This window comes from Lonchura striata, chromosome 3, assembly GCF_050655825.1.
Source record: "Lonchura striata isolate lonStrDom1 chromosome 3, ASM5065582v1, whole genome shotgun sequence".
NCBI lineage: Eukaryota > Metazoa > Chordata > Aves > Passeriformes > Estrildidae > Lonchura > Lonchura striata.
The window spans coordinates 24085181-24107841 of NC_140705.1; the positions used below are offsets into that span (position 1 = coordinate 24085181).

General features: G+C 37.3%; 2 protein-coding genes across 19 annotated transcripts in view; both read left to right on the top strand.

Annotated features, from left to right (window-relative positions):
• MLIP (muscular LMNA interacting protein) overlaps window positions 1–11719 on the top strand; it is a 108371-nt gene extending 96652 nt beyond the window's left edge. For 12 of the 16 annotated variants that reach the window (XM_085574644.1, XM_085574633.1, XM_021551162.3 and 9 more), the window contains 3 exons: window positions 1826–1882; window positions 9347–9381; window positions 11418–11719. In XM_085574644.1, coding sequence (XP_085430770.1) covers window positions 1826–1882; window positions 9347–9373 — 84 coding nt within the window. In that variant the 3' untranslated portion in view covers window positions 9374–9381; window positions 11418–11719. The remainder of the gene's footprint in view (window positions 1–1825; window positions 1883–9346; window positions 9382–11417) is intronic. The other 4 variants (XM_077782374.2, XM_085574637.1, XM_085574632.1 and 1 more) reach the window with 2 other exon arrangements.
• A 150-nt stretch (window positions 11720–11869) lies between these two features.
• The window catches only part of TINAG (tubulointerstitial nephritis antigen), a 49451-nt gene continuing 38659 nt past the window's right edge, over window positions 11870–22661 (top strand). For all 3 annotated transcript variants that reach the window (XM_021551173.3, XM_021551172.3, XM_021551175.4), the window contains exons 1-3: window positions 11870–19954; window positions 21081–21144; window positions 22166–22255. In XM_021551173.3, the coding sequence (XP_021406848.1) occupies window positions 19585–19954; window positions 21081–21144; window positions 22166–22255 (524 nt within the window). In that variant the 5' untranslated portion in view covers window positions 11870–19584. The remainder of the gene's footprint in view (window positions 19955–21080; window positions 21145–22165; window positions 22256–22661) is intronic.

Below are 22661 nucleotides of genomic sequence, written 5' to 3' on the forward strand. Positions count from 1 at the left end.
TGCTTCTTTTAATTAAATATCTCAAAACAATTAATATTAAGAGTTTCTCTCCAGAAAATAGAAATAATTTTCTTCCCTATGGAGAGTGTCACACAGTTTGGATCTTTAGTTTGAAAAGAGGATGCTAACAAAATAAAGGAAGCCAATATATTTATTGGACAAAAAAAGGTAATTACTTTTGTCAGGTCTAAGGATGGACTTGAGACCTCATATTCAAGAAAAAAGGTAAGGCAGAATCATGACTCAGAGGGGCATTTCAGGTTAAGAGGGCAGGCAGTGACTACCAGCAAGAAAGGCCAGGATGAGATAACACAATAGAAGAGCATTTTTCATTGATTTTCTCTCTGTACAATTTGAGAAAAAGAGCTGTTCCACTCTCAGGTCACTGCCTGACTAGGGCACTTTTCTTTCTTGTGAGCAGTGGAGAATTCTTCTCAGAGGGCTTATCTGTACATCAGAAAGTGAACAACAATACTTTCCTTTTTCTCTTTGTGGTTGACCCTGCTTACTTTGCCTGGGATGCAGATGTGCCGTATTCTGATGAGGCAATGAATATCATCTCTAAGGTTTCTTTCAATGGAATACACTTGCCAAGATGCCAGAGGTGCTGCTAGAACTATGTAGCTGTGTCTCATCAAGTATTGCCTAGGCTTGGTAATCATGGGATGAGGGGTTTGGAAGCAGAAGTTGTGTTCCATGCAGACCATCAAACACCTCCTGTGTGTGCGGCAGCAGGGCGTGGGGTAAGGTCTGGGGGATGCCTTGGCCTGATTGACACTGGGAGCCACATGGGTGTCAGAAGGAGGGATGTTGACACTGAGAGGATCTAGGCACCTTACCCCTTCCTTACCATTCTTTTGCCCAAATGTATTCTTTTATAAAAATCTATTGAATAAATAAAATTGTTGTCTAAAGTTGTTCCCTTTTCATTTTTGGGAATAATAATCACAGAAAAAGTTAAACAGTTAAAACCTTCTGTTGTCACTAAAGTAGATTCCTTCTTCTCTGGGAAGAAATCAGGGCAAATTTACAAAGAAAGAGAGAAATATATAACATATCCATAAAGCGATTGCAGAAAATTAGAGTATATTCTACTTAAACATATTTTTTTGTGTACATGGCCAGTTTAGCAGTTCAGTTTTGCTTCTCAAAAAGCACAGTGTAAAAATCAATTTTCTTAGAAGAGCAATATTTTTAAGCAATACATAATTTGATGATTTACTATTTGATCTAAATGCCAAAATAAATTAATGCCTTTGATACACTGAAAATAGCAGCTTTCTTCCAATCTTTTGGAAAATTCTCAAGCACCAGCATCTCAAAACTTTCAGCAACCTTTTCTTTAAACATGATGTCTCTGTGTCACTCTATAAAAAAATGTCACAGGCTTAAGATCTTAACACTGCCTTTATAAACTCCACCTGATTTACCTGCATTCTAATTAAATTCTCATTGAAGTTGGTATGGTTCTAGTTTTAAATGACTTTAGGGGCATTATCTCATACGAAACATATCATAAAGTAGGCACTTTTGCTGGGATTTTTACTTGAGATGTCTCTTTGAAATTCAAAAGGAATTTATCCCTTCCCCACCCTTTTAAATATGGGAATATAATATAACAGAAAATAGGCCATACCTTGAAATAGATTTTAATACAGACAAGGAGTAATGAGTCTGCTGAACACAGATTTCATTGCCTTGTTATTCTTAGTATGTTTTAATTTTAAATTTTAGTGATATTTTATATAGAAATTGAACTGATAATGGATTTCTTTTTTCTGTGTTTAACCTCATGCTCTGTCCAACCTGTGACATCTTGGCTCAGCAGCCCAGTCTTTCCATGGTGCCTATTCCAGAAAATGAGATGCTCATCTCCAAGGAGGTAATCAGTTGACATTTAATGGGTTTAAAGATTTGCATGCTAGCTTTGTCTTCTATTTGTATAGCCCATATAAGGTTGATCAGTAAAAATGTGCTGAGCTTCCAAACCTGCTTTTTTTCCAGTGCAGAGGCTGCATTAACATTAATTGTTCTCAATGATCAATGAAGAAAGAAGCCCAAGAGTTGTTTTGCCAACTGTGTTGCTTATGTGAATTTGAAATAACAGTAAAATTTATGCTTCAAGTTCCTAAAGTGTGCTGTTGGGATGTTAGCAAGTGGGAATGGTTAAATTATGCTGTTTGTTAAATAATGCAGACATATTTAAATAACACATTCCACAATTTTCAGTCACTGATATGGCTTCTGTTTTAAATACCAGGTACTAAAACAGCTACCAGAGGCACTTAGGATAGTTATTAAGAATTTAATAAAAGGCAGTCAAGAAAACATAAAATATAGATTTTAACCAGTATCAAAATTCAGTGCCAGTTTTTTGTTTGTTTGTTTGTTTTGAAGAAGGCTAAAAAACTTTCTTGACATCTAAAATCAGTTGCCAATTCCCTACTGCATTTATGTGTCTGAATTGTAGGACCATAGTAGTTACCACCCTAGACAACTTATTCAGTGAGAGAAGATGCAATCTATTAGTCATTATCAATTTTCTCTTGAGACAGAGCATATAGAAAATTAAAAAGATTCAGCTGGTACTGGCAAGTATTTTTTTTCCAACAAAATCATGAGCATGAAGATGAATTATAGCCTCAGTGTTGGAATAAACATATGTAATTCAATTAACTATCACACTCCTTACTCTGACTTTGGAATGTAAAAGGACATTGCTCATTATAGGATATTTTCAATACTATTTTAGAAATTCACCTATGAAAGCATAATTTAGTACCAATAATGACACAACAATGAATTTTTTACTACCAAGACCTCTTTTACCAGGTGCATTCTCACAGTTATTTCACTAGTTTTTTAACAAATGTAAAAATACAGATAGGAATGATAATTACATATTTGTAAACAGTTTGGTTTTAATTTATTATTTTAAAATTAGATTATAGTTTGTCTGAAAGCAGCCACGTGATAATTTAAATAAAAGAAATGGACGTTTTCCAGTCATTTTTACCAAATGAGTAACTTCCTTTTAGTTTTGAAAAATATTGTGGGAGTTTTGGGGTCAAGCTCTTCACATTTTGGAAATGGAAAATTTGCCTGAATTCTGCGTTTGTTGACATCAATATATCCTCACAGTTTATCTCAGTTTCCACTGAAAAAAAAAAAATAAGGGGGGAAAAAGATAAAAATGAAAAGAGGTTGATATCTTAGTGGTTGGGTGGATCAACAGTCTGCAGTTCTGCATCAGGAGGACATAGGCATGACCGTAGCCTCTTGTTCTCATGTGCATTCCTGGCCTCTCTGCACAGGGTGCCAGGGACATAGAGCTATTTCATATCTCTTTTTGTTTGAATCTCCATCACAGCTCTCCAAATCTCCTCCTTTGTTCCTTGCCTTTGACATTTCTGCTTGTTTCTGCACCATCAATCCCCTTTCCTCTGCCTCCCAGGAGCCACTTCAGGTGTTACAATGTGTGCTATGGAACTTTTCAAAGAGAAACCCAAAATGCCCTCACAAAGTGAAGTTAGACCAAGAATACCTTTCAGATCTTCTCAGTTAGGTTGTTGTTTTTTCTTTTTTTCCCCATCTCAGCTGTAAAGTTTTGGAAATATTATTGAAGTAATGGTGTGCCATTAGAAGACAGTGAGAGGGATTACACAGTTCTGAGGATAAATTTGTTTTTAAGATTAAGCAGATTTTCAGTACACCAGGAACTCTAAAACAGGTATATATACACATACATGTATACATGTGTATTTGTATAAGTGTGTATGTATATATTTGCAGCCTCTGATCATGCAGATGATTTTCCTGTATTTGAAAATAGAGGGAAGCAAACAGATAGATGCTTGTGTCTCATCTTTCTGCTACAAAATTTGCACATTAAGGAAAAATATGGCAAATCTAATGTAAAGACAGATATTTTCAAAGAGAAATCTTTGAGACAAGACACATAATTTAACTAATGCATTATTAAGATCAATTCAGAAAGTGAAGGATCGTGTAGTGACATAGTAAAGTCAGAAACAAAAAAAGTGCAAAATTCCTTTGGTTAGAGGCCAACTTGGTCTGTTCCAAGGCAGGTAAAGTATATTAAAACTGTCTTCTAAAACTTTCCTTATATTTTAAACAAACATTTTGAACAGAATTTCTATCTACCTTTTTAAAAAAAAGCTTAAATGTAGTACAACAATGGGAGAATTTGTACCATGGCCCATAGAACAACTATATCTGATGAAATTGTAGTTGCATTTATAAGGACCAAAGACAATTGATGGGAAAGAAGATTTATGAGTGCTGTTATCAGTACATTTTGTATTTCCTTTGATTAATGTCTTATTGGATGACTTCCAGTAAAGGTAGGTAGAGACAAATAATTAACTTTAAAGTTGAAAAAAAAAGTGTCAGATAGCATTTTGTACAGCTGAGCAAGCTCACTATTTGTGCTGGTTCCCTGGGGGCTGTCACTAATGATTATTTTGCCACTATGACTAAGAGGTGGACTTCAGCCCATGTAGAAATATCAGGAAGAATTATGTCAGGCTCAGCACAAGCTGCTTGGGAAGTAACATCAAGAAAGGACACATTTACTGTTTTCTCTATTACAAATGAAAAAAAAAAAATTTTATAGAACTATTTAACTCACTTGTACAGAGCAAATGATCTAATATTTTCCCAAATTTTTAATCTCATTTTTAGCAGGAGGAGGTGAGCAGGGCACATCATGCTGGCCACATGAAGGCTGAGCAACCTCTTTGTATGTTTAATGGGTGTCAGAGAAGACACAAATGCATCTAGAGATGCATTTTTAAAATTCTTTTTCATTTTTTTCATTCATTTTTTCATTCTCAGTCAAGAAGGACTGAACAAAGGCATGTGTTTCCCTTGAGATCTATTTCTGGAAATGGAAGTATAGAGCACTGATACCCAGAAGATCAACATTTATGCTGTCTTGGAGACAGACAGGAGAGCAACACAGAACTAGGAGCAGCTCAAATTATTTGGGACAGACTTCTTAGCTGACCTGAGGGTAGTGGCTTCTTGGAGATAAGTTGTTGTCAAGCTGTCTCTGAAAAACTAACACATTTTCACCATTTTCTCTTTTATGTGGTTGAGTTTTCAGAACTGTATGTTATAATGCTTTCCCTTTCTAGTGCATTAAGAAAAACAAGGCAGGTCTTTGTTGATGATTTTTAAAATCACACCATCTTTCAGGCACCTGTGTTGTTCCTTTTTATTTGGGAACCTATTTTGGCTCTAGGAACAGTTTATACTGAATGTCCACTTTATGAGTTTCATAACCCACAAATCCTTACCTAATTTAATATGTCTTTTTTTTTTTTTTTTTTTTTTTTTAATCAGTGAATTCTGTTTGGATGATGAACTGATTAGGAAAAAAATCTGCCAAGTCATAAGCCCAATATTACTCTTACTGCTATCATGAGACCCTTAGATCATTCTCCTATATTATCTAAATTATTGTCTACCCTCTTTATCTAAAATTATATATAGGCCCATACTTAACTTTCCTGCAATGTTCTTCCCTCAGAATGAGAAAGTAAGTGTGATTTGTGCAGTTCCAAAAAAACCCAAATGGGTGGGCAGACGCTCTGTGAAATGTAAACACCTCTAGGAAGGAGTGAGAGAGGAAATGAGGGAAATGTGCTGCTAGTTTCTCCATAGTAATTTGTTTTCCTCAAAACAAAGTATTCACTGGAAATAATAACAAAAAACAAACAAATCAACAAACAAAATGGAGGTACCTTTGTATTCAGAAGAATAGCATTAGTGTAATTTTAGCATCATTCTGTTACGGCATGTACCAAGTAAGACCTATGACTTCCCTGTGAAAATAAGAAAATAAATTAGTGATACTCTCCTCCTTATGAAATCCTCCTCTACAACCAGTGCATTTTAAATTGAGGAGGTCTGAAGGATACTTTTTGAAAGATAACTCAGCAATATGCCAATAATTTCTGATACCTACTGTCTTCCTTCCAAGTCAAGGTAGTGTTTGCTCAGGCTATGATGTGTGAATGGTGTTATAATCAGTCTCAGAATTTTAGAGTCAGAACCTTTTGTTGGGCATATGTACCTGTATAATCTGAAAAAAACCCATTGTGTACAGGGGCTAAAAGTATGTCCTCATTACCCTTATTCATCTATGATTTACAAAATCCCAAGTCTACAATTACAATTACTAATAAATTACTAACTACAATTACCAATACAGTTATTTCAGGTCCATGTAATCTTTTTCTGCAGTTGAGTAACTAATTACTGTTTTATCTGTTTGTTCATGAAAGATCTGCAATAGCTACTTGAGAAATCAATAGAATTTCTAAAGTCAACATTTATAAAAAGACTCTATGAGAGAAAGCTGATTCTATTGACTTCAGTGGTGACAGGGTTTTACCTGCTGTCTTTTGTGCAAAGTAACAAAAGTTCTTGAAATTTGAAATTCTATGAAAATGTCAATATGGTCCAAAGTTCTGTTAGTCTTTATTTACTTAAGGAGTGTTCCTGCTCAGAAGTCAACAATAGTATTAATCATTGATAGATTCTACATATAAGAGGAAAATGTACCCATTTTATGAAAATGTCCTTGTACTACAGAATTTATATAAAGTGTTTTACTTTAAACAAAAGCTCCAACCTACATGGCATTATCACAGCAAAGCAATGTTCTTCCAGTTAAACACCCTCCTCACTGGGCCCTGAATTATTCTGTAATGATTCAGCTCTTGCATACTGCTCAATACCTTTTCAACTTGTAAAGAAGATTCCAGCTTGTCAAAGCAAGGGCCTAATGGAAGTAGAGAGAACTCCACTGGAAACACTCCCACTCAAAGGTCAAGTTTATGCAAATACCTACTTTTTCCACTTGGCACTGATAGATCTTTCCAGACATGTTGGGGAAAAAAAGACAGTGTTGCTCCTTGTGCCTTCCTGGGAGACAGAAGCATGGGCTCTTCATGTGTCACATCACAGATGTACTCTTCAGTTCTTGCTTTCAATCTTGCACAAGTTTGCAGCCTTGTTCCCCAGACAGTGGAGAGCTGGTGTAGGCTTGTATGGCAGAACATTGCTGCCCCTTCCTCTCTGGAGTAGGGGTCTCACTGCCCTGAGTTTATTTTGACCAAGCCAAGGAGTGCAACCCTAAGCTCTCTCCATAGATTTATAGCAGTTCATTTAGCTGAAAATTTAATGAACCTTAAAATGAACATTAAATGTGGAATAATTACTGTTTTTACCAAAGGAGTAGAATTTTCAGGTGTTAGCGGTGACAAATTCATTAACCTCTAAACTGAATAGGCCACTGAAACAGTAAACTGTTGCCTTCTGATATTTATAAATAGAAAGGCAGGTCCAAACAATGCACGCTTCTAAATTCTCAAATAAAAACTTCAAATATCAGCAGGCAAACTTTCTAGTTACTTTTTACTGAACAGTGCTTTATTTTTTGTTTTTCTTTAAGATTTTATATGTTCAACAGGAATTTTATTTTTCAGCAGGTATTTGGGCAATATTTTAGTCAGCTTCAATTATATCTTCTTTTTTTAAGTAAAAACTTTCAGTTATAGCCTTGAAAGGGCATATAAGATCACCATGCTGTAAAAAGGAGAAATCATTATGTGTATTTATAGAATTTTATTTGTATGTTGATTGCATAAAAATAATAACTGTAAATACATTAGTGTTATAAGTTTGCATTTAAAAGTCTGAAAGGGCAGTAATATAAAAATGATAATGAGAAAGTTTGAAATATCAGTATGTGACTCAAACTGCAGTTTGAATCTAATTCTGCCTGGCATTAAGAAATAGCTGTTGTTATTGCTCCCCTTCAAAGAATGGCAGGAGTTCTGAGAAATATTTTTAGAGGAAAAGAACTTGCCATGAGTAGCCAGTTAGAATATAGTTATAGGCTGAAGATTTTTTTTTAAATTATACAATACTTAAGTAATGCATAAGTAATTAGAATAATAGAAGCAGATAAAAATTAGCTATAGTGTTTGACCACTCTTACCATACAAAATATTTTTCCTTTTGGCTAATTGAAATTTCCCCACTTACTGCCTTGTTTTCTTTCACCATGCTAATCTGAGCTGTAATTAAACCTTTCTTAAATGTCTGGAAAGGGAAAACAGATACCACTTAGTCTACTTTTTAGGTGAAACAAGTGCTATCTGTAGCCACCCCTCATCTGTCACACATCTTTCCCAGAAATCAGTGAACACTTGTAAGCATCCTGATAGTTGTCCATTGGTTTCCTCTACTTGCTTGAAAAAGCAAAAACTATATTTATCGTGAGGGCTCAATAATGGAAAATATGTTCCAGATGCAGCCTCGCTAGTGCCCAGCAGAGCGGGATAACTTCCTTCAACCTGCTGGCTATGCTCTGATTAATGCAACTGTACATGAGATTATCCTTCATCACAACAAGGCTGGACTGATGCCCATTCTGTGTGGTGTCAGACCTCACGGCCCTCTCAGCAGAGCTGCTTCCCAGTCAGTCAGTCAGTCAGTCAGTCAGTCAGTCACTGTCCTGTACCATTGCATGGGTTATTCATTTCCTCCTTCTATCCCTCCTTGTCCCCTGCTCCATGCAGGATTTGGTATTTGCCTTTGTTCATGGATCTTCTGCTAGCCTGTTCCTCCAGTATGGCAAAGTCCCCCAGAATGGGAGTCATACCCTTGGCATATGAGTCTCTTTTGTCCTCCAAATTAGGAACATCCACAGACTTCCAGGACATGCAGGTTTTCAGATCTCTGATGGAGACATCACCGTAGCATCCTCTGAAATACCACCTGGAGCAGAGATTTTGAACTGTTGAGTACTATCTTTTTAGACCAGCGTCCCAGATAGGGACAAGCTGCATTGGTTCACCCTGTAGTCTGTCCTACTCCTTGGTTTGTGTGCCAGGCTATTATAGAAGACTGGCAAAGTCCTTGCTAAGGGGGAGGCAAGCAATGCCTGTGTCACATGGATGCAAGGGCAGCCACATTCTCTGTTCTCCAAGAATGAGGTTCAAAAAAGAAGTGGAAAATCTAAAACCAATGTGAATCTGGTATGTGATTAGTCAAGGTGATACTTGTCTGTTGAAATTTGCTGTGGTCAGAAGAATTCCTCAAGAATGTCAATGCATGAAAAATCATTCCTGGTTCAGTAAGCAGAGCTATAAATTAAGAGTGCAGCAAACCAGTGATTAAAAAAAAAAACAAAACAGAGAAGTGCTGTATGGAGTTTTCAACCAGTTTTTACAACTATTCCTGCATAACATTTGCAGTTTTTATTTTCCTCTTCACTTTGTTTTCACTTTTTATTTTCATTTTTCTATAGGTTTCCAATGAAAGAGGTTCTGTTTAGATATGATGGTGAGTATTACTATTTTTTAAAAATCTGATTACAGTCAAAGTTTGAATATGTAACTACTTTGGTGTCACTTTATCAAATTTTTATCATTTTAGTTGAAAAGATGATAGGATGTTTTAGGTACACAATTCAGTATTTGGATAATAAGATGGCTATATTTGGTGGATTATTTTCTATGAATAATTAACAATGCAGAATAATTCCAATTCTTAGCATGACAGAATAAAGTCACAATAGAATTAATTTTAAGTGGGGTTCCATCAAAAGGTTGGAAGAAATTGAGGTACACTCTGGAATTAGATTGTGAAAAGATGTCAGGGAAATAAGATGAATATTTTTATATTTGAGCACATAACCACGTATTGCTTTTAAATGAATGGTTTGCAAGAGTTAAACAGTACCACATTGCAAATAATTCACCATGCTTAAGAGCTGACTTAATGTAGTACTTAGCAAGAAAGGCCAGCAAATAGGTGATACTGAAAAGGCTGAAAGGTTCAACGCCTTTTTTCCTTCCTTGTTTCAGTCTTCACACAAAAAAAAAATTATATATATATATATGACTAGAAGTTTATTTTAATTATTATTAAGAATTTGAGAGTAGGGCCATGGAGAGAAATGGAAAATAACACCTGAAGGAATACTGATGTAAATTGGAGTATTCAGGATGGAACAGCCTAATGAAATTTACCCTTACAATACTTAACCTAAGCAATTTCTCAAACACTGATTAACAGGAGTAAATTCCCAGAAAACTGGAGAACGGTAAACACAATGTTCTATCTAAGTAAAAGAGGAAAGGAAAATCTAAAGAACCACAGAAAATTCAGTCCTAACAGCATTTCCAAGGCACTGGAACAAAGTATTAAACATCTAGAGAATGGTAGGAAGATAAGATTATTTGCACAGGGACACATCAGAAACAAATCCTATCAAGTTGATCTCATTTCCTTCTGTGACAGCAAAGCAGAAACAAGGGTGTGTTTTATACACATCTTCAGTGTTGTCTCACATGACATCCCTAAACAAGCAAAGCAGATATGGCCTAAATGAAATTCATATAAGGTAGATAGGTACTTGATTGGAAAGCAGAACTCTGAGAAGAGTTATTTGCTGCCTGAGTGGGAGAACATCTCAGTGACTTCCAGAATGCTGTCTTCTAGCTTTAGCACTACAAAATTTTGCTATTAATTACTTTCTCAATGACATGGACAATAGCCTTACCCAATTAACAGATAATGCCCACTTGGGAGGATCTGCAAGCAGCATGGAAGCCAGGATTTTAATTCAGAAAAATCCACTTACATTAAAAGAATGGCTTGAAATAAATATGATACAATTGATTGAAGAAAAATACAAAGAAATATGAAGGGTGCAGACAGAAAAATAATGAAAATAATACTTCAGTTGAGAACCTGAGGATAATAGGGGAGGAAAAACTGAGTCTGAGTAGAATAGGTGATGCTTTCAGGGAGATGTTGAAAGGAATGCTTATAATATGATGAAGATAATTGCTTTTTTCCCCCACTATTAGTGTAAAATCAGTGGCATAGGATGTGGGAAACAAATGGGAGATTTAGAAAAGATGCAAAGGCTTCAGTGTCTTCACACAGAAGATAAGAAATAAGGACAGAGTAGAGGCACAGCAGTTTCTATCTTCATAATTGACTATTATAAAGGGATATTAGTCACTTTTCCATCTTTCGTATGAGTAGGAGAAAAAGAAATGGGTCTAAATTTCAGGGAGAGAGATTTAGTTTGAATTTGAACAGTTACACTTTTGTGAATGTAAGTCTGAAAAGCAGTTTGCCTCAGGCTGCTGCAAAGACAGGCAAGTTTCTCACAAGATAAATCTGGTCTGCCAGCTCTCATCTTCTCCCACAACTATAGGAGAAACAAGGTGGCTGAATATATCTTTTAGGTTGCGGTTTTTGTCTGTGAAACTATGAATTCTATTTGTTAGCCAGATCATCAGGTTGTATAAACTAAGTGACCTCAGTGTGTGTTATGCATCTTACTAATCTGTATTCTTTTGCAGAATCAAATTAGGATCAAGAGCTAAAACTGAATTTTGAAGCCTGTTTCTATATTAAGAAGGAATCCACAGCACCAGTCTTATTTAAAGCACCATTTAAAATATTGCTTCAGGTATGCTAGTTGCAAGGCAGTAATAACAATCAAATCTTATGTACTAGCATAATTAACCCCAGAAATACACACATGATTATGCCATTTCTTAAAATGCTTGCTGATTTAAAAGATGCCCAATATAACACAGTGTATTTTCTTTAGAAATAATATAAATGTTGAAATTAAATAAAGCTGTATTTTTGTTGCAAAGTGTTTTTTTGTGATTCTTGTTTTTTACTCCTGTAAATCTGGCTTCATGGGTTTCAAATAGCTGAGAGTAAATGCCAGCATTGCTGGGAAAGGAATTCTCCTGTGTGCTTAAACTTGGTCACATTTTGCCACCACAAAGACGCATCTATTTTGTGAAGTAGTCCAGGGATTATTCACGTTGGTGTCAGCACCCACAGCAGTCAGCAGTGACCATGCACAGTGATTTCCCCCTGCCATGCAATATTCACAGCCCCTTCGACCCTGCTGGGGACTCAGTGCTGGCAGAATTACTGTTGGCACTCCTGGCATACCAGGAAAAAATGCCACTTTCCAGTTTATGCTGCTGGGTTTTTGATCTTATGCTGCTTCCACATGATGTTGTACAGGCCTGGATCTTAAAGATTTTGCTTTCAAAGTGCATTATGAAAGTGTAAGGAAGCTGCTTGTCTATGCTTGCATGAGTTCTCTCCAGTGTCTTGGTCCTTTGAACCACAAGTCACCCCTGTGATGACTCTGACAACACGCTCAGGACCTTTGCATCACAGCTCTGTCCCAGAGTGCAGGAGCATTTTCTCATGATGAACTATGATAAAGACTGATAATTTAATGAGAATCCCTGTTGTTTTCATTAAAATTAATGTGATGAACTATGTTATGAAACACTGCCATAAGGAAAAACATTAAAATTAAACCCAGCTTAAGTGAATAGTCCATAGTCTACTCAGCTTTTTGCCCTATTGGGGCTGGTGGAACTTTAATCCAGCCTGCTTTTAAACTGTTGGATTCTCTAGCTGTGAAAACAGAAGAAAAGGTCAGCAATCAGTGAGTCTCTCTATAGGTAATATATAAATTTTTAAGAGTCTTGTGGAAAGATTGCTACACATTTAAGGGTGGTGGTTTTTTGTATTAGTTTCTTTCTCAATAGAAAAATAACTGAAGCTAACTTGTGAAGATCTTGTGAATAGCATAGCTATTAACCAGGTGGTGGAAAAAACTGAAAAAGCATTTCAGTAAATTCAAGAGTTTTTGGGGACAGAAATTCACACATAAAAATAGAACAAAAAATATAGAAAAATTTTAAAAATCATACATATAAAAACATCTATAACTATAAATGTGTTAAAAGTACTGTAGAAGATGTAATAGATCTACCCACTAAGGAAATATTTCTTGGTTTCAGTAAAGCACTGAAGTGGGAAAATTAATATTTAAAGCCTTGTGATCTGTGTGATTCTCAAAAGCCTTAGTCTGCTTTCCTGCTCATTTTTGTCAAGGCATTTGTTTTGTTCTGAATTTGTTCCAATACCCAATTTCTTTTCATCTTCAATTTCATTTTAGTAGAGCCCAAATCCACTCTAGCATGTCTAGCTGAGACAATTGTTCACATGGCTTACGTTTAAGCTTAAATTAACCCATGAGATAGACTGAACCCCATAGGTGAGAGAAACACAATCAAGAGAAAGAGCTACTGGGATTAGAGGAAGGACAAAGGAGAAATCCTTTTGTTTACCTCTGGGTTTGTGATTTTGTTCATCTCTGTGCACTTTAAGAAAGAGTTTCCTTCCATCTGTGAATGAAAAATGAGATTATATTGATAATTACTTTCTAGAAATTCTGTCCTGGCAAACAAATGGAAAAAGTGTTATGAAAAAAAATATTTAAGGAGAGATTATAAACAGCAAAAGAACATGAAAAGTGATTGCTTTTTCTGTAGTACTAGAAGATTAATGGATACTGCTTATTCAATAGTGTAATATATTTAGTCTAGGTTCTGATGCCTTTACCCTGATTTTAGTAATGATTTTCAGGTAAAATAGCCATTCCCAACAGGATCACAATGGCTGCATATCTTTAGTGAGAGTTTATAATCCCCTTTTTGCCTCAACTTCTCCTACAGTCTGACATGCCATGTTCACCCCCCTCTGTACATGCTTGTGATATTTCTTTTGTTGCTATGTGCTACAACTCAAGCTATCAAGAAAATGACTTATTAAAGTTGGCCCAAGTGGTCAGAAGGGAAATATGTCCAGCACAATAGGTGTATTTGGACAGTGACATACTTGAGAAAATCTGGATGCTGCATCAGAATAAGGACAGCCCTTGGTCCCAAGGTTCAACTGGCTGGCATCCAAAACCTGGTTTGGTATGGCATAGATCTGTGATCTGGACTAATTTTTAATGAGAAAATTGCTTAAATCTAGGGGAGTTCACAAGCTAAAGCTGTGCAAAATGAGAAAAGTAAAAGCACAGAAAGAAGGATTTTGTTAGGTTGGTAAGAGTAGCAACTCAGGGATAGAAAATAAAAAAAAATCTTTACCTTAAAGTATAAAAAAATCATTGAAAGTGGAGAATCAGAAAGTGGCAACTAGGCAACTCTGAGGATCAGCCTGTTAAAAGGATTATGATACAGTCTTACAAGAAGCAGCTGAGGGAACTGGGGGTGTTTAGCCTGGAGAAAAGGAGGCTCATCTCTATGAATACCTGAAAGGAGTTTGTGGCCAGGTGGGCAATCTGTCTCTTCTTCCAAGTAGCAAGTGATAGCATAAGAATGGCCTCAGTTTGTGCCAGAGGAGGTTCAGATTGGGCATTAGGAAAACATTTCTTCACTCAAAGGATGGTCAAGCATTGAAATAGGCTGCTGAGGTTAGTGGTGGATTCACTATGCTAGGTACATTCAATAGGCGTGTGGATGTAACATTTGGAGACACGGTTTAGTGGAGAAATCAACGATAGACTCAGTGATCTTAAATGTCTTTTCCAAAATTAATGATCCTATGATTCTAAGGTTTACTGGTGGGATCAGATAGGAGCACACAATTGAGATGAACACCACTGCACACAGAACTCCCACTTGGCAGCCACGCTGCCTTCCCTGCTAGCTCTGACACCGCAGACTGCAGAGGACACTCTCCTGCGCTTGGAAGTGCAGAAGGGCGGCTAAGGGCATTAACCCTTTCCCTGGGAGGACGCTGGTGACAATGGTGAAGGAAAGGAGTGGATGCTCCAGAGGATATTTAACCCAAAGCTTTACTGGTAGCCACAAGGAGCTCCCAGCCTCAGGGTTACCAGTCCAGAGAGACTCCGAGACAGTGAGAGCAATATCGTTTATTCAGGGGTGGTAACAAGGGAGGAGTTCAGTCATTCACCAATAGGGGAACAAAAGGGAGGGGACCGGGAAATAACTGAGGCAGCCTTTCACAAGGCTTAATGACAGGGGTGCCGGGGTCTGGTCCAACCACTCCATACCTCTCCCAGAAGCTTCTAGAGAAAAGGGATGGGGTGACAGACAAGGTTCCAGGGAGGACTGACAGGGAATGTTCAAGCGGAGTGGGAGGAATGGGGAGGGGAGTCAATTGAGGGCGAAATCACAAACTTAGGGGGAGAATAGGAGCAAACCAAACACAACACCTTGCAACACCAGCACAATACTTTCTGGGAGCTCATACTGTCAATGAAATACAATATAATGCTTGTCTCCTTCATCTCTGACTAGTTGATGAGGTTTGGGATTGGCAAATTCACAGTAAACATCACCTCCCTGAAGCTAAATGCAGCCATGCACAGGTTAATATGTTACCTGTCTTGTTCCCATGCTGAGCGCTGGCAGCTGCCCCCTCCCTGGACACGATGAACCCTGTTGTAACACACTGCTGCAGCAATAGTCTGTGCTGATGGCATAGTGAAAATGGCATGTGGTCCACCCTGTATTGGGATGGCAAAATTTCTGCACCTGATTGTGTTTCTTGAGAGGTTCCTCTTTGGGTATGAGCCACAATAACTTCTGCTACCTGTTCTGTAGGTCCTAGTGAAACACCATTTAGGAGAGCCCCTGCAATTTTATGGCTACATGGATGCTGTGCTGGTTCATGGACGCTGTGCTGGTTCATGCACAGGGTTCCCCACTCTTCACAGGCTTCACTGCACTGAGCCCAGAGTGGGCTGGCCTTGACACAGCACAAGAGCATGGCTGGCAAGAAGAATGAGATGGCATCTGCTTCCTCAGGGCTGACCAAGTGATGCAGCTGGCACAGGAAATATGCATGGTCAATTATTGTGGTGGGTAGAGCACACAAAGGCTGTGAAGCCATAACAACCTAATAACAATAACAATAACAACAACAACAACAATAATAATAATAGTAATAATAATAATAAAAAAAAATAGCCATGCAATGTTTGTAACACCTATAAAGTAATTTCCTTTTACCTGAGGTTGTTGACTCTGAACTCTTGGGCATTTGTGTGCGTGCATCTCTGTGTGTGAGGAATGGGATTTCTTTGGCATGCACAATTTGGGTCAGTTGCTCTTCTTCTACCTCTGGCCCTAAATCTGTTGATTCAAATGTCTGATGAATTTGAAGAACTGGTGCCAGAGACTGTGAATAACAGATCACACTGTACAGGACTCAGACATCTGATGAAATTTGTCACATTAGTGACCATTATTCTGATTTACATGTAACTTGGATTAACATCATAAGACTTGAGATGGGCAGCCCTGAATTTTTGAATGAAAAGTGGCACTGCTTGCTACCACACCAACAACCCACAGCAGAGAGCTGCCAGGCTCATGACAAACAGGGTGAAGGCCCCCCATTCCTATGCCTGCACACAAAGACTGAATCAACAATGAGAAAATCACTTTGACACACAACTTGTCTCTGCATAAACACATCTAGGAGCTAGTCATTCACAATTTGGGAGGATGAATCCTATTCTGCCATTAGTACAAGGTAGAGACAATACATTGTGGGATAATACTTGAAGCAATTTTGCCTAGAAAACTTTCACTGCATTGCAGCCATTAATAAGAAAGAGTAGTAAGCATAAAGTATTGTGGCCACTAGAAATCAGTGGTGCATTCTGGGCTAGGAGTCACCAGTTAAATTTCCATTTGAATTCAATGAAGGGGATAGATGGTATCATTGCAGAGTTTAAACTGGAGATAAGTGATTACATGGATTCTCTGATGCATTGAGTTGTGCCTCCTGGCAAATGAGGGTCTGGCATTGTGATTTCTTCCTTAACTGGCTGGGTGTTCCTTCATTTTCCTGGCATAAGGTCATAGTACTGCAATTTCCTCTGCACAAGGCTCAACTCCAGCCTGCTTGTGGCAGCCAGGAGAAGGGAAGGTGTCATGGTTGTCTGATGGGGTGGGTTCAGCTTTCCAACCTGGGTAGCACTAGGAGTCTTTCCAGCCACTGGTGTCATACCCTTCTCTGAAGGTGATGAGATTTTTATGATGCCCAGTAGGCTCAGTCAGACAAAGTAGGACAGCTTTTGAAAGAAAGGCTGTGAAATAACCCTGATGCAGCTTTAAAGAAATTCTTTAGAAATTTAGAATTCTTTAGAAATTTCTTTAAAGAAATTCTTAGTAGTTTTTTTTTTTTAAATTTTTTTATTTGTTACTCCATCAATCATTCAGTGTTATTAATATTTGAATTTCTGCCAAATGTGTGGTGTTTCCTGAAGCTCAAGCGTAAACATCAAGAACTGCTGACAGAGGAACTAGACAAACTTTTTAAACATTTTTGCACTTAACTGTGCCAACTAGAACCAGTCCTCGGACTCTAACTCAAAAGCTTAGGACAGCTGTTATGCTTGGAACAAGCTAATCTTCAACAGAGAACAAGGATCACGTCCAGCTGTTTTTAGTGCATGCTTCCACACAGTGAAGACAGAGCTCTTTGGCTAACAGAGGAAAATACTAAAAAAAAAAAAAAATCTATTTGATGAAGCACAGTGGAATAGTTTTGTGGGGTTTGTAAAGGTTTGAACAGAAACCATCAAGTGGGAAAAATGGGTTATATCAACTTTGTTGCAAAACAAAGGTGCTTAGAGCACAAGTTCATTTTTGTGTTCCTTTAAAAGAAATGTAACTCCTGTGTAAATGAGCTGAAATTATTTCCAAGCAAATTCCTTGCCTCTGGTTTATCACCAGCAGGTCTTTAAAGTGAAAAAGAGATATGCTTGTTCATTTAATCTGACAGACATTTACCACATATTCTTTCTTATGCTTCCAGAGCAAGGAGATAACTAGATAAAAGTATTTCTCAAGATTTGTATAAAGGAGATTTGAATTTTTTTTAATGTCAGTGCAAATCAGAGGTCATTTTCTTGGAGCTGACAGAACTTCACAGATGTAAGGAAAAGAAACGAATTATCATTCCAGAGAGCACTTCACTTTTTCCATGAACATATCCTTTCTCATCTCCCTTATATTTGTTGCATCATTACAGTCAGTGACAGAATTAAGGTTGTCCAAATTCTTCTACTATGAACAAAACAAAAACAAACAAACAAACAAACAAAAATGCAGAACAAATTTGAAGGTTGATTTATGTACCTTTAATGTGATGGGCATTAATTGCCTGTTTCTGACCTTGGCCTTTCTGTTATGTTTCGTACAGAAGATTGCCTGCAAGACAGAAAAATAAAATTGTGTGCTCAGAGGTAATTTTCTCTCATCTGCAGCTCCTTAGCTGTGACAAGGACAGCATAGGAGGCAGGTCCAATAAAAGCACTGCTGCCAAGAAATTGTACTGAAGATTTCAGTATTTGGATTACAAGCCAAAATATATAAACGTACACACATTTTACCTCTTAATGTCTCTACCATTCATGGCAATGCATCCACACTGGCTGTGCTTTCAAAAGTAGCTGCCCTTCGATGCTGTGCCTTCCCAAGCAGTCCAGCTGAAGTCACAAAGGGAAAAATCCCCTTAATTCCCTAGAAAGCAACCTACCATCAACTTCTCTAGGTTCCTCTCGCTTACTAAGAAATGGAGACAGAAGGATGACCGGGTTTTACCTCTGCTTGTTCAGCTTTGGAGACTTAAACTGTCTTGTTCAGATCTGAAATTGTGTGTGGGGATTTTATTCCAATTAAGCTTTATGTACTATCTCTGGTAGAACTTCAAAGTTCTTTGGTATTTTTTCTGGATCTTTTTCTAGCAATAGTACCATGTATATTTATTTCAGCCTTCTGTTCAAAACCCTGGAGATTACAGATCAAGTAGGAAAGGCTGTTAGACTTATCCTTGATATCTGATTTTTTTTTTGTGTGTGTGTGAATGTGTAAATACAGACATTTACTTTTTAAATAGAAATGAGCACTTATGCACTTATCAGTGGGTTTTATTATGTTCATTAGAGTGACTGCTGACTTTGTTTTGACTACAGAAATGCAAACCTTAGCAGAATACCTTTGAGTAATGGCTTATACTGAATATCACCTGATTTTTTTTTCTGAATTTGCCCATAGTAGAACAAGTGAAAAAAGGGAAGCATATAAGGCTAAGATAGATCACTGGAAATAAAATTGAAATGGGGGATGCAGGATACGTTTACTGCAGTGATGTCACCCTGCTTATCAGATAGGAAAATTTAGATAGATACAAACTAAATGTTAAAGGTTTTCTAATCATGTGGAGAACATGGTGATTATAGGTACACAAAAAGAAAGAGAGCTTCCTTTGGCACCATGTACTCATTCCTCACATTGTTTTGATTTTAGAAGTCTGAAGTACAGAACTGAAATACTGGATCATGTATATTTTATATATGCTGAAACTTTGCTGCAAACTTTCTCACTTGCAAGGGATCACACCAAAGTTTCATAATGATGAATACATAGCTGTGGCTCTGTTTCCAGTACCTCTGTATCTTGGACAAATAAATCACTTTACAACATACCTGATTAATAATTAACATGTACAGAATCTTCCTGGAAAACTGTAATCTGCTGCTTTCTGTTCTGATTGCTTTCTGATTGCTAACTGGAGGTACTACATCTAGAGTAAATGAACATTTGCTGAGAAAGTGAAGGACAACAAGCCTTAGAAAAGGCTTCTAGAGGCACAAGAATGTGGCACAGAATTCAGATATTGCTCTTCTATTGCATTGCCAGTGAAGTTTCAATGGCAAAACATCTTGAATCTAGAAGAAATGTCCCCGAAGGATTTTACTCTGTAAAAGAGAGTGGTTCTGCTAAGTGGAACAGGATTAAAAGGAGTCTGTATCAGGGAAGCTCCTGCAGGATCCGAGGCTGTTGCACGGGGAGGGATGATGAGTGCAGCTTTACCATTGTCTCCAGAGCAGCCGTGTGTTACTGTGACCAGTTCTGCACCTCGGGCTCCCCGGGGCCTGTCGACTGCTGTACGGACTACTGGGACGTCTGCGCGCGCCACGCCGAGCCCACCCGCTCAGAGGAGCCTTGGCCGCCTCCAGCATGGGGTAAGCACCGAGAAAATGCTCGGCTGCCTTTAGTGCATCACACTGAAAAGATACACAGAATTAGAATCCTGAAAATATGACTGAAGACAGAGTGGACAAAGACACTCGGTATGAAACTGGAGTGAGAATTGTACTTGCTGTTATTTCTTTGTCTCTAGGACATTAAGACAATCAACATTCATTGTATTTCTCTTGGACAGGACCTCTGTTTTATTTGAAACTTCTTAAATAACCTCATTGGGTCAAAATTTGTATAAACTTAAAATTTTCAATAGGGTTTCACAGATTGAGATGAACAGGAAGCTCTAAATATTTGTATCTATTAGTACAAACAAATAATCAACAAAACTGAAGGTTGTCCTGAATGATAGTGGCCTGAAGTGTTCTGCAATGCTTTTGATTCAGCATAGGTTTCATGTGGGACACTGTTTCTGGTGACAGCTCCGGTGCAGCACTAAATGAAGGGATGTGCTTAGAACAAGGATTTGTGGCATATTTTAGTTGCTTACTAGTTAGTTTGCAGTGGAAGTCCCTCCAGGACTACTGTAAGTCTAATTATTTTTAGTACTAAAGATTGCAAAAAAACCCGTTTTTCAAACATCTGGCCCTCCCTTGGCTTGTAGATAGGCCGAATCTCTGCTGGTAAAGAAAATTTCGACTATGTAGCTTCTTATTATCAATACATCAAGTCTGGCTAAACATGTAGAGAATGTACCAATGTTTCAAAAGTCTAAAATCAACAAAAGATTACTGTGACTTCTTAAAATTAACTGTCTCTTTGCAATAACCTTGCTGCTTGCAGTTCAGCACATAGAACACAAGCTGTTCAGGAGGCTGTGCTCTTAGATGTAAAATAGTAATTCTTCAGTGGGTGTTTTGAATCTGATGCTGAATTTATTTGCTGTGAATGATAATATATTTTCTAAAAAAATAAAATACATTAAACTGCCTTCAGTACTTGGAAGAAACTGGAACTGTATTGCTGACTTTCAACTAAATAATTGAACTGTATTGCTGACTTTCAAGCATACTGCATAAAAACAATTAATACAATAGTAGCAAGAGTTTTCAGTAATTCACTTGAAGAATTATTTTATTTTCACACATCTATATGTTATGTTGGCAGGTTGTTATAAAGATGGCCGATATTACGGAGAAGGAACAATAATTAAAGACAACTGCAATTCCTGGTAATGTTTCAGAGAACAGCAAATTGAATTTTATGTAGAATATGTTATGAAACAGGAATTAAGGTAGAGAGCATCTTTAAATTCATATTAAACATGTAATCAAATCAAAATGGCTGCAAAAGTAGTGCTGTATATTAAGATTTTGTGGAGGTAGATTACAGTCAATTTAAATGAACAGTAAGAGGGAAACTGGAATTTCTAATCAAGATATGAATATTAGACTATTCAAATCTCTTCCTCACTGGCCTAATTCTGTTCCTGCTCAGTCAGACATGAATTGAAATGGTTTTCTGAATGCAGATCAAACAAATATAACAAATATCATTAAACTTTATGAAATCCTTCCTCCTTGGTTGTTTTTTTTTTTTTTTAATGAGTTATGAGAACTTATATGAATCTGTAAGCAAAGGATATAGTTATAGTTAGTTATATTTAGAGTTATTTATGTGGAAAAGTGGTGAATTGTTTGAGCTTCCATTTCTCTGCCTTGGGACAGAAGCAGACAGTGCAGAAAGGGGAGCTTTGCTGTCAGCCCTGGCAATTGGCTGCCTAAGCTTTGCCTCTCCAAAAACCAACCCTACCCTGGAGTGACTGGAATCCCAGGTCTCCAGCCCCACCCAAATAGGGCTGGAGCTCCCACTGTGCTGACTTTAGCCCAGGGTCCTTGGAGCATGATGTCTGGGGCCACAAAACCCTTTCTGAGTTTCCAGAGTAAAACTTCCTCAAAACATCACATTTTTTCAGCATCAACGTCAACATTACATTCTTTGCTTTGGTCCCACAAAAATGGAAGCAAAATGTTTCACATATGACCTTTCTCACAAACTTTAAACCTTCCTACCTTGTTCCAGCTCATTAGACGGTGAAGTAGGAAGAAATGACTCTATGTTTTCATAAATGCTCTGTGACAATTATATTGTTCGCACTTTTTTCTCCCTCCATCTGCCTTCTGCTGTTAAAGTGCATATTTTTCCTTTGACAATTCTTTTGTTTTTGTTTAATGATATTCTTTTCTTTTCAGCAAATGTTTCAACAGTCTCTGGAAATGTTCAACAGACGTATGCCTTGTTCGCCAAGACTTAATTCAGCACATCAATTCTGGAGATTTTGGGTGAGAACCCTTGTATTTTAACGTTTTACTATGCATCACAGTATTTCTCATTCTGTGTATGTGCAAATAACAAGGTATGCAGTCTTCCCCACCCCTTCTTTCTCCAAATACATTACAGCAATTTGACACTAAGTATGCATTTGTGAAATTTTCCAAATCACTGGCAGATTATAAAGCTTTAAATGGAAAGATAGTGAACATCTCATGCTGGTAAGAGAACATCTGCTGTAAACATCTATCTAAAATGTTCTCCAAATTTAGAACAATTTATTTTCTCTCAAAACAAGATTTGCATCATCTTCCCTGTTCTTCACTGTGTTTATTACTTGGGATAGATATTTAAAGTAATTTTTTCTGCTCCCTTGAGAGCACTGTTCCATGTAACAGGACTCTAGGTAGCACTGGA